This window comes from Danio rerio, chromosome 15 (assembly GCF_049306965.1).
Source record: "Danio rerio strain Tuebingen ecotype United States chromosome 15, GRCz12tu, whole genome shotgun sequence".
NCBI classification, from domain to species: domain Eukaryota; kingdom Metazoa; phylum Chordata; class Actinopteri; order Cypriniformes; family Danionidae; genus Danio; species Danio rerio.
This window is the reverse complement of record NC_133190.1, coordinates 20,376,879-20,389,977: the sequence shown is the minus strand read 5'-3', so window position 1 is coordinate 20,389,977 and position 13,099 is coordinate 20,376,879. Positions and strand designations below refer to the sequence as shown.

The window sequence follows — 13,099 nt, the reverse complement described above, 5'->3', positions numbered from 1 at the left end:
GTATCAGAACAAACATGAAGCACTCCATTAAATTATATTTTTCTGCATCATCTCTTTAAAATATGGAAATTAATTTTACCCCTGCATTTTCAATCATTCATCTCTTTTTACGCTTTAACAACCAAATTAATGCTTAAGTCTATTTAACTGATTATATTTGAATTACATTACAACATCGATGCTGTAAAAGGAACCTTATGAAATTGAAAATAGTCACATAAAGTATAGTCACACATTTTTTGAGTGTACTCTGTAAAAAATGTTGGGTTACACACAATTCCTTTTGGGTTGTTGGGTTCAGCACAAATCGATTAACGTAATTGTTTTTAAAAATGTAAGTTGATTGAACATAAAACAATTAAGCTACTCCAAAAAAAATTCTCAATAATTGTGTTGATTCAGCTTATTATAATTAAGTAATTTTAAAAAGCAGCGAAAACGTTTTTTGAGTTTGTGAACATTTCCAAAAACTTGGCATTTTGTTATCTCATGCAAAAAAAAAAAAGACATATAATAAACTTTTACTTTAAATGTGGAATTTATCTGAAACTCTATATACAAAATTACATACATTTTTAAACACTTAAAAGTGTTACACAATACACAAAAGTTTGGAGTCAGTACGATTTTTAAATGTTTTAAATAAGCCTAAAAAGCAATTAGTTAACTGTATTAAAAAATTCAGTAAAATCGCATAATTGCAAAAATTTAAGTTGAGTCAACTTAACAAGTTACAATGAGTTTACTTACATTATTTTTAAGTAAAGTCTACTTGTTGTCTTTGAAGGCATCGGTTTACTTTTAAATAACCAATCACTTTTTACAGTGCTGTTCACCAAGGCTACATTTTCTCATCAGAAATACAAAACAAACTGTAAAACTGTGAAATGTTATTGCACTATCAAATAACTGTTCAAAGTAGTTTATAATCTAATTTAATTATTTATTCCAGTGATTTTAATGAATTTTCAGCTTCATTTCTCCATTCTTCAGTCACATAATTCTTCTAAAATCACTCCAATGTAAAATATTATTGGTATTATTATTATTATTATCATTATTATTAATAATAATAATAATAATAATAATAATAATAATAATACTATTAATGGTAATTTTTTTATTAGATTAGATTAGATTCTAATAATAAATAAAGTAATAATAATATAAATAAAGTAATAATAATAATAATTAGAATATAAATAAAGTAATAATAATAATAAATAAAGTAATAATAAATATAATAATAAAGACTGGAGTAATGATTTCATCTAAAACTACATACAATAAGAAGTCAGTAATTTGAATTTGAATAAATATTTAACCAATTTTTAAAAATAAATGCTGCCTTAATGAACAGAATAATTTTCTTTAAAAAAAAAAAACTAATTTTTGAAACTGACCCTAAACTTTTGACCGCTAGTGTACATTTCTGAAAAATATACCGTATATCACTTAAAGCATACCCAGCAAATAATTCATGTAAGTCAATAACTAATTAGCAGAGTAGCAGTGACTAATCTGTGTGTTTTTGGTCTCAGAGCCCGACCCCGACGCTGACCTTCTGTGTTAAAACACACGACAGACTGTATTACATGGTGGCTCCGTCCGCAGAGGCCATGAGGATATGGATGGATGTGATTGTGACAGGAGCCGAGGGCTACACACAGTTCATGAACTGAAACAAACCACAAAAGCATTCAGCAGGGAGACCCGCACCTCTTATTCCCAGCGAGAGGAAAAAACTTGATTGTCTAACTTCCCTGTTTCCTGGAGATGTTGTAAACTGGCTCAGCTGCACAGACAGGTATTCACCAGAGGCTTTCCTGGATCCAAAAAAAAAAAAAAGGGAGACTCACTCGCCATCCAAAATGCCTTTTATTGCCGTTGGAGATATTGTTCAGTTGCAGCCTGGATGTGCAGAAATCTACTTTCATTTCTACCATTTGTTCCATGATATGTTTCCAATGGGGAGAAAAATGCCAAATGACATCAAACCATTCTGGAAAAGCTTCTGCGACAACAATTCGCTGGGATTGACTCTGATGAAATGCTGAAAATTGACACTCGAGAGATGTTTTTAAGTGGAATTTAAAAGAGTATTACATGCACATTTAAAGATCTGGAATCACGAATACTTTTCACCAAAGCTCACCTACCAGCTCAGGAGTGTGTATTTATTGTGGAGGGGCATCAGCCACTCCTGGCCCACCGTTTCCCACTGTGTCTCTGTATTCCCAGCTTTGTTTTCAATTCGCATGCACACACACATTTAACAGTAGAGTCTATTTGCCAAGTCCTGACAACTTGATCTTGCGTTTTGAGGCCATCTCCTATCACTGCCAGCCTACCAGAGTTTGGAAGATTTGCCACAAACAAGAGGACAAAACAAACAAACAACATCGGAATCATGCAAGTCATGCAGTGCCTTGAGACTGACCCATATTTCTCACTCGTAGTATTTGAACTGTTACACTAGTGAATAAATGTTGCAGGAATCACAGTGTTCAGGTGCAGTCACATTAGGGAATTTTCACAAGTGTATATCGTCAATAGTGCAGCACTGTATGAAGCTCAAGTCATGCTCAAAACAAGTTTTCTGCTGATTTTGTCAATGAAAATGGCTTGGCACAAACAGAAACTTGACAAAGATGCTGCGCCATTAACATGACTGAATGTGCACTATTAAGTCGGCTCACACTGTGTGATTTTCTATAATCGATTGTAGCATGTCAGACTGCTCGAACATGGCTCCCATGTCACACTTTCAAGGCCCGTGCACACTGGGATGCTTTTTGTTCGTGTTTTCCGTCGACATTTAACTCCTTGTGACTAAATAAAGGGCACCAATGTGATCGTGCACACCAACGCGCAAAACAACAGAAGTAAAAGTGTCATTTTTAAAGAAACGCCTCATGCTGGTTTTTCTGTTTTGACACGCCGCGTCAAAACCTTCTCCACCAATCAGGGGTGCGTTTCCCAAAAACAACGTAACTTGTGGCTGAACTATCATAGTACGATGCATCGTTTTGGAAAAGAATGATGCAGTGATGAGTGTTTCCCGAAATTGATAGTTTCTCTGTTGCAGATCCATCGCTTGAACCATGTTAGGTATAACGTGAAACACCTATAATGATGCTCTAAATGGGGTGAAGTAACTTCTTTAGAGAAGAACCCCATAATGTCTCTGTGCAAATGATATTGTTTTACACGCACATGCATTTAAAAAAAAAATAATCCAATATTAGATTTGGTAAAAACATGCTCTCACTTTCCATATTAACTAAAATATATGTAAACGGCACATATAGGGTCTGTGTTTGCTTTACTAATATTATTGAGAAGTTGAACATTACATATTCTATTCTAAAACAGAAAATCACTTACAAAAGCTCACACTATTCTAATATCATATATAAATCATATAAATGAAAAGATTATGAGTCTATTCATTATAAAATTTTATTTTATATTTGTTATTTATTAGAAATGAAAAGATAATACTTTATTAATAATATTAATAATATTAATGATGATGATTATTATTATTATTATTATTATTATTAAGTAGGGTATTGTTTATTTTATTATTTTTATTTATTATTATTTTTATTTTTGTTTACTTTTGCTTGTAAACCACAGCAGAAAGTTTTAACCATCTGGTCCATGTCATATACAGTACAGATACTTAATAAATAACCCACTATAAATAAAAAGAATAAAGGTATGTTTTTTGTTTTCACAAGCTTTGGAGACATAACATAAATTCTGCTTTTACATAATAGGTCACCTATAGCTTCCGCCATGAGGCTGTGTTCAAAATGACATCAATGTTTTCAAAGTGCACTGTAAGAGGAGCACGGTTGAAAACGTGAAGATTGCTAGAACTGAACTGTAAAAACAGTTTGAAAGCAAATTACACCTAAAAGAGAAGACCTTAATGCTTTATTTATTTTTAATCATTCCAACTTTGAATGTTAGAATGTTCGAAATGAATAGGACAAAGGGGGGATAAATGGGACTAGAACACGGCCAGGAACTATGTTTCTAACTACAGCTCCAGAGGTGTAGTTGTGAGTGCTCAAGTTTGCGACGCACTTTGCGAATGTTTGTTGAAGCGATGGATTTGGGAAACCGCAAATCAACAAACTATGTTTGTAACCACGGAACTTGCGACCTTAGTTAGCTAAAGATGGTTTTGGGAAATGCACCCCAGATTGGCACTTTTGTTCACATGCACGGAGCTGCTGAAGTTAAAGTATACAACACTTAGAGGCGCTCAAGCGCAAAACTGTCAATGCGAGTGCACATTAAAGACGATGCCCAGAGGTGATATGAACCTGGAGATGCTCATTGCTCTAAGAACAATAATCATTTCTTCATCGCTAGAGCTAGAGCTGCTGCTTAAACCATCCATGCTTGTTCGAATCGCCAGTAACTTTAATAACAAGCGTGTCAACATTCTCTCTTCTTCTTCTTCTGTGTTACATATAGGTGTCAAAAGCTTAAAGTTGTGTAGCGCCATCTAATGTCAAGGAGTGATTTTGCATACTTTTTCACTCGACAAAAGTAAAATTGCTGGGGTTTAAATCCAGAAAAAAATCTCTAAAAACGCTGACAATAAACACAAATGAAAAGTGTCCCGGTGTGTACGAGCCATTTGAATTGTTCCATAGATTGCGTCATTAGATTCTGAACTCCTATTGTTGCTTGGATTGTTCTTGGAAACGGCCTGAAATCTTTCGACACTGCCAGAGCTTCATCGGAGAGAAAATCTGATCGCAACGGGCACTAAGCAGCTCTCTGTGAACATGTCAAACCAGCAATTAAAGATCACAGATTTTAGCCGAGGATTTTAAGAATCTTTCAGGATTTCCCAAATTTGTCACAGATGACAAAATGGTGGCTGAAATCTCACAGTGTGAGCAGGGCTTAACATGTAGATCTGCTCAGATTGCAGAATGCAGCAGCGTTTGTTTTGATCTTTTTGACTACATTTCAGTCTCATCGTTTTCATCAACATTAATTCACTGTTCATTCATTAGATGAGCGGATCTGAGTGTGCGCATTGATAGTTTGCAGTCATGTTATAAGCATTGGAGACCTGTCAAGTTTCTGTTTGTGTCAATCTACAGGCAATTAACATTTTTCAGCCTTGACCAAATTAAAACTGGGTCACTTGTTGGGATTTTGCTCAGTCAGATTGAATCTGCACACGCTAATTCACATTTGCATGGGGAAACTGCAGGATTTCATTCACAGAAAAGGGTCAAATTCTCATCAAATTCACATCAACATATTCCCCATTTTTCATGGAAATCTTTCACACTCCCTTAACATAGCTTGAATTTTATCTGAAAAGACTTCACTAATTAATATATTAGTCTTATTTCATCAAGATTTTTATGAAATTTAGCAAATTCCGAGAAAGATGCTAAACGCTAAATTTATGCTAAGTTGCCAATTGCATGGATTCCAATCGAAATGGCGGTATCACTTTATTTTGATGCTCACTTTATTACATTTTGTTGAATTGAAGTTACAATGCATCTACTGGGGTTAGGGTTCGGATCAAGCCACCTTTCCACTGCACACGACATTCGTACATGGCTGTCGGAATACGCCCTCTTGTGGCTGTCGCGTAGAGTTTTCAGTTTTGTCGTGCACCATGGGAGAGAAGCTGATTCTCTCTGTGTCTGAAATAAAGGAGTGCCTTTATTCTCAGTGCGTTCTCCATGGTGGAATGAATGCATAAATACTAGAAATTTTTGGAGGGAATGTGGAGACAACATTAAAAATAATCATATTTTTTATTACTCATTTATAAATGGAAATGTTTTTTAATAAAGTCTTTTTTCTGATTTAAAAATAACGAAATACTATTTCTCATCTCGGTCGCATGGACCTGCTTGGACAACACTAGAATACATCACATCCCGTCAGCCGGTTGCATGCGGTCTAGTAGCAGGAGTTTAAATATTTCAGCGTATCTGCAGCTCAAATCAGATCAGAATTTGTCGCATATGGAGATGATCGGAATCGCAGCTCTCGGACTACTCTCCATTGGGAATGAACGACTTCCGGTCTGTCGCTTGTTGTGTGCAGTGGAAAGGCGGCTTTAGGGTTAGTGTAAGTTGACAAGTTTCTTATAGTCAGTCAAATGTCTAATCAAAGATCAGTATTAGCAGATATTAAGCAGGCAGTCTACTAATACTCAAATGAGAAGTACTCGGCATGTTGTAATGCCACTTTTAGTCAACAAAATGTGCAATATTGACCATTAAAATAAAGTCTTACCCAAATGGCTTTACTTTTGGCTTTAGAAACACATTCAGCAGTGGTAAAACTACAGACAAATTCGCTAAATGTGTGAACTATTTTGTGAAAAACGGAACATTACAGTAATTTGTCTCAACAATAACGTAGTGACCCTTAAAACACAGCTCACATACAGGACATAGTTTTCTATTTAGAAATTTTCACTGGTGGAATCTTTCACACCCTATCGACATATTCCTGTTGAAATCACTGCAAAATATGAGTTATTTAACAAACGTTTTGAGAAGATATGATTTCACAGAGATTTTAGATCAATCCATTTCTGCTGTATGAATTGCAGTATGTGTGAGGAAGTCTTTCACATGCATGCAGTGTGTGGATTCCTATTATAATGACTGGATTTCTCCTTTCGAAAATTCATTGTTAAATGAGACTGCACCTCTGTTCCATGTGATGCATGGTGGGTTTTACTGTTTTAAGAGATTGTGAACAGACACGTACTGTAATTTAAAGAAAAAGGTGACCTATTTAAATCAGTCTGATACTGCTTTAATACAATATAAGGAGCTGTACAAAGAGATTAGTAGCTCTACAAGTATTATTAATGTTTTACAGGCAGCCCATTAACTAGTCTGCCCGACCTTGTGTCAGTTTGGGGGAAATAAATGTTTATTTATGGTTCGCGATGTTACAGAGCAGCTACAACACTGTCAAAAAGACCAACATGTTCTGCTTTCTCCTCAAACCAAACGGTATGTTCAAAGGAAAGTCTACAGAGAGTTTAAATCAAGATGAATAATTATAGTCTTCATTTTGCGTGTTAAGATGTCTGAGTACTATATCACACAACTAGGTGGAAACAGTGTTGTAAAATGTTGAACATGAATACACTCAGTTTTCCAAAATCCCACTTGGTTTGTGTTTATTTGTCTATTTATGAGCTGTGCTAATGCACAAAGCATACTTTGTTGTTGTTGTTTTTAAGTATTCCCTTATGAAAAAAAATATACTTAGTATATAATACTACTAAGTATACAAGGTATACTTTGTTCATTTTATCAAGTATTTTAAGTCATTTTTAAAGTATTTTTTTAAGTATACTTCCAAACATCTTTGTACTAGTAGTATACTTGTAATTGTAGTACCATTTGGTTTCATCTTTTAGTAGGTCTACATAAAAAGAAAACGTTTTAGGTGTACTGTTAGTGGAAGAGTCATCCACAATTTGTCAAATTCAAAGTTTTTATATTTGTACTGCAAGTGAACATATGAGTATACTACCTTTTTTAATATGTGCAGAAAACAGTACATTTATGTGGGAAGGAAAGCTGTGGACTAGTGTGGTGTCCCATATTCAAATTACACTCAGTTGTTCCAATTTAGCACATACATGTACACTAAACACAACTGTAATTTAATTACCATGAAAATACATTTAGTACAAAATGTGTTGTACCAAAAATAATAAAATAAAAATAAAAATAATTTTAACACATTTGAAGTATATACTGACATTTAATCTGTCTGCAAGTGCACTACCTGACAAAACCCTTGTCGCCTATTCAAGTTTTAGGAACAACAAATAATAACTTCGAGTTAATGGTTTGGTATCAGAAGTGGCTAATATGAAAGGCAAAGGCCTGTAGATTACACTTATTTTACCTGAATGAAATATGATCATGCCTTGATTTTTTATGATTTAATTAGGACAGTAAGGTCTGACTTTGCTTAGACAAACATCTTGTCACTTAACATAAATAATGTACAGTATGGAATAGCTTGGAGGACTGCATCCATACATCTCTGTAATGGCTCAAATAACTTAATAATAAAGTCATCTGGAATGGCAAAGAAAGTGTTCTTGCAGGACTCCCAGAGTTCATCAAGATTCTTTGGATTCATCTTCAATGCCTCCTCCTCCATTATACCCCAGATCATGGTCAATAATGTTCATATCTGGTGATTGGGCTGGCCAATCCTGGAGCACCTTGACCTTCTTTGCTTTCAGGAACTTTAATGTGGAGGCTGAAGTATGAGAAGGAGTACCATCCTACTGAAGAATTTGTCCTCTTCTGTGGTTTGTAATGTAATGGGCAGCACAAATGTCTTAATACCTCAGGCTGTTGATGTTGCCATTCACTCTGCAGATCTCTTGCACACCCCAATACTAAATGTAACCCCAAACCATTATTTTTCCTTCACCAAACTTGACTGATTTCTGTGAAAATATTGGGTCCATGTGGGTTCCAATAGGTCTTCTGCAGTATTTGTGATGATTGGGATGCAGTTCAACAGATTATTCATCAGAAAAATCTACTTACTGCCAGTTTTCCAAATGATCAACTAGAAATCGTTATTATTTGTTGCTCTTACAACTGGGATTGACGACAAGACTTTTGTCAGGTTGCGAATATTGTGCTTAGCTCTTTTTTCAAGGTGGTAGGCCTTATTAAAATAGGGTATTTGAGCAGCTTTTAATAAAGTTGGAGAAAAACATTACTCGTGTGCATATTGAAACAAAACAAGGTAATTTACTTGTTTTTAGATGTTACTGAAACTTGGTCTAGGACCTTAAGCCTTGTCTCTAAAAACCAGGTGAGTATTTATGTTTAATATTGTGTGTAAAAAGATATATTTAATAGACCACTCAATTAAAATAGCAAAAGTAACTACAAGTCAAGTATATCAAATTATCATTTAGAGACTTACATTTCTGAGACACATCTAATGTGGCTTTCAGAAAAATGCTTTAAAAGTAGAATGAACGTATCTTTTCTTATTATTTACTTTAAATGAATGCCTTCTTACAGATACACTTTTTATGAGTAATTATGGGCTATGCTAATACAAAACAGCTATATGCAGGGTGGACTTAACCAATAAGCAAGGTAAGCAGCCACTTAGGGTCCCAGGGGTTTAGGGGGCCCGACCATAGCCTATAATAGCTTATGTTAATCATATATCTCTTTTATAAGTTTTCTATCATGTGTTGTAAAATTTATCTATAACTTTTAAGATTTTAACGTCATTGCCTCTTGTCTTTTCAAAACCGAGGACCTCCTTGAATATTGGAATGTACCAGTCTGCACATGCGCAAGGTGTGGGCAGTTCAAAGAGGCTGCCAGTCTGCCAGCGATCCGAGTAGATTATAGAGCAGGGATGCCCAAACTTTTATGAAGAGCCAAAAACCAAAATTTATTAAGGTGGGCCGAATGTAAATATAGTTGCAAGGAGTAATTTCTTAATTTAATAATAATATTTAAAAATAACAACAACAACAACAAAAAAAAAAAGCTTTAACTAATACAATAGATATTTGTAACATTTTAGAATGAACTTATTACAATAAAATTAAAACAAAAAATCTCATTTATAACAGAATGGCGTTATACTAGTTTTACCTTGATTTGCTCGCTGATGTCTTCTGCATAGTCTTCTATTTGTCGAGTGACAGTATTTGTTTTTTAAAAACTCAGATTCATTTACATTTAATTGAAATAGTTCAATCAACTTGCTCAGCAATAAAACAAACAAACAAAGAAAGGTTATGTCAAACTCGAAATGATGATCTCTGTTAAAGACCCCAACCCTTTCTATCATTCCCAGACGGGATGGTGGGCCAAATCAAAGGTTACAATGGGCCAACTTTGGCCCACGGGCCCTACTTTAGGCATCTCTGATATAGAGGTAGGTAGAGTGGGCAAGAGTGACAATTTGGGGGAAAAAAGAAAAATCCAGGAAACCCAGCTACCCCAGCGAAGCTGAATAAAAGAGAAAAAGAGAATGGTAAAAAACTAAACTCCCCAAAGTTTTTTCTATTTTACATTAAAAAACTAAAATATCCACTTTAAATATACTTTAACATGCTGTATATTTGCAGAAAAAAATTTCATAATTACCACCCACAAAAAATCTTTAGAGAAAAAGAATGTTTTAAGTTTCAATGCCTGGAATTGCTTAGGGCCCCCAAATCACCTGGGTAAATCACAAATCCCCTAGCCAAGGTATCCATAATCCTGGACCATGCCATATCCTGGGCTGATGCTCTGGCGGTCATGGAGGAGCGGAGAGCATGAGAGCATAGATACCTGAAAGACCACAGTTACAGACGAATCTTCACATTAATCCCGTGGGCCAGCCTGAACACCCGCCGGTGACCAACTTACACCTGCAGTTCTCCACAATGGACGTCTAGTTTTCTCCAGTGCCTACACTGCAGCTCTGCACAAGAAGTTTGGCCAGAGGGAAAATGGTCGTGCCCAACTGAGCCTAATTTCTCTCTATTTTTTTTTTTTTTTCCCCTTCACTTTTGTCAATTGGTGAAGTTTGTTCCTTTCCACTGTCACACTGGCTTGCTTGGTTTGGAGACTTGTGGACCTGCTCATCAATGGATTTGCTCTTCAATGTTTGGACTTTCAGCAGTGAAAATAAACCACTGAACTGAACTTCAACTCTGAAAACTGGACTGACACAGTTTCAACTTACTAGAACTTCTATGTGAAGCTGCTTTGACACAATATACAATGTAAAAGCGCTATAGAAATAAAGGTGAATTGAATTATTACAAGTTGAATTATAATACACATAATTAATGCTAACACACAAAACAAATAACAGTGTTGCTTATCTGGGGTGCTTTTTGTGTTGACAATCTAAGTTATGCTAACATTCCATTTTCATAATTTCAGATATTTATGCTGACATACAGTTTGTGGTTGTTTGGCTAATTATGAGCTACACCATTACAAAAAAAAAAGAAAAGAAAGAGCTCAGTAGGCACAGCTGAACTCTGACTTGAGATGTAAAAGGGCAAGTAACCCTCAATGCTGTAATTAACACTGCAAGGCAAGCACAAGTCTTGCATCATTGCTGTTGTGCTGTTTTCATGACACCAGACAAGAGAGCAGCATCCAAAATTAAATACGATATGATGAGCTACACCCAACCAAAGTTTGTTGGCTAGGATGTGGTTGGACAAACAATGCTTTAAAATCAATGTAAGATCAGAATTTTCAACGTTTCAACACATTATTTCGGTAGTCTTCAATTAAAATCATTGCTGTGTCCCAATTCGTATACAAGTATTCGTCCGAGTAATTGAATATAGAATTGTTTCCAAAAACGTAGTATGTTCAAATAAGTAAGTATTCCAAAGGATTCCGAAGTTACCTGGATGGTCTGCTATTTGCGATAGAAAATTCAAAGTGCAGTTCTCTGTGTTGGGCATGAATTATTTTAGAACTACAAATGGTAACGCAACATTTATAACTTTTTAATTTAGTGGCTAATTTGTATAAATTTGTACAATCTAATCCGCACAATTTAGTATGATTTGCTCATCCCCCAGTGGCGGTTGGGTTTTGGAGCGTGGTTGGGTGCCACGCCTCCTACATACATACATTTTCTTACAAATTACCCACTGACAAAACGTAATATTCTTTCATTTTCTCGTGAGATCAGGCTGGTAAAAAGTGTTAACAAACTACAAATATGGCAGACATGTGAGACCGTAAAGTGGAGAGGATTCAGTACAGATGTTTGAAGGAATATTAATTAATATCTGACCTACTGGAAAATATTTAAATCATGTTTTCCGCATTATATTTCACCTTCAACAACAATGCGAAGAGGTGTTTGCTTGTCGACTAATGAATGCAGAATTTATACAATCTCCTGAGGCAATTCCTCTGCATGAAAGGCATGTGAATGGCAGATTAATTTGCTGCTGCATCTTCAATATGGTAGGAAATCAAATATGAAAGAAATGTGGATAATGTGTCGAGATGATGGACAGGGCACGTAACTAAGCAACATAACGTCTGTTCTAACACTTGCACACTGTTCTGCTACACACTCTAAATTATAAGCAGTAGATATTCTTTACAAAAAAGGTTGGAAGCAGCATTATCTATATTATTATTAATTATCATTATATATATTATTATCTGTTGACTTAAGTTTGTCAGCTTCAGCCACAATATTTTAATAATCATGGCATCCACATTCGAGTAGTCACTATATTTGAATTTGCTACATGACAGTTAAAGTGTGTTCTATTCAGTATTTGAGTAGTATGAATTTATTTCGGATGTACTACATCACATGACCTACCTACTCCTATTCAGAAATTCTCTTGTGTGGCATTATGGAAAAGCAGTGTCCATTTGATGCACACTACAGAATCTCGCCAGAAATAAGTCATCCAGGTACTTCTCACCTACTGTTTTTCAACACTTTGAATTCGGACATACGACTTACTTCACATATTGCTTTTCACGTACTATAGAGTAGTATGTGCTTTCAGATGCGGGCAGCCCTAATGCTATATTTCAGATGTGCAATATATGGAGCCAGATTAGTCTCAAAAATATTACATTTACAAAATAAAATTCATACATGCACAGCATAATTTATATGATCCATTACAAAATCCAATTTGTAAATTCAAAACCCAATTCATAAATTCAACACACGATTTGTGAATTCACAAGCAAAAAGTATGAGTATTTTCACCAAATTAATTGGATTTGCATATTATTAATCACTTTTGAATTTATGAATTGGATTTGCATATTTATGAATTGCGCTTTGAATTTACGAATTTGATTTGTGTATTTATGAATAGCGTTTTAAATTTATGAACTGGATTTGCATATTTACAAATCACGTTTTGAATTTACTAATTGGATTTGTGTTTATTTATGAATCACGTTTTTAATTGACGAATTGGATTTGTGTATTCATGAATTGCGTTTTAACTTTATGAATTTCATTTGCATAATGAATTGTGTTTTGAATTTTTAATTGAATTTGCATATTC

The 13,099-nt window shown here is 34.8% G+C and overlaps 1 protein-coding gene and 1 long non-coding RNA gene across 51 annotated transcripts in view; both read left to right on the top strand.

The window, feature by feature from the left end:
- Positions 1–2,882, top strand: part of phldb1b (pleckstrin homology-like domain, family B, member 1b) — a 147,480-nt gene extending 144,598 nt beyond the window's left edge. For all 50 annotated transcript variants that reach the window (XM_073923547.1, XM_073923543.1, XM_073923538.1 and 47 more), the window contains one exon: positions 1,542–2,882. In XM_073923547.1, the coding sequence (XP_073779648.1) occupies positions 1,542–1,682 (141 nt within the window). In that variant the 3' untranslated portion in view covers positions 1,683–2,882. The remainder of the gene's footprint in view (positions 1–1,541) is intronic.
- Positions 2,883–3,148: 266 nt separating this feature from the next.
- LOC141377815 (uncharacterized) lies at positions 3,149–7,189 on the top strand. Its single transcript, XR_012390764.1, has 2 exons — positions 3,149–3,832; positions 3,886–7,189. It is a non-coding gene; the product is annotated as an uncharacterized lncRNA (long non-coding RNA).
- The last annotated feature ends 5,910 nt before the right edge of the window (positions 7,190–13,099 follow it).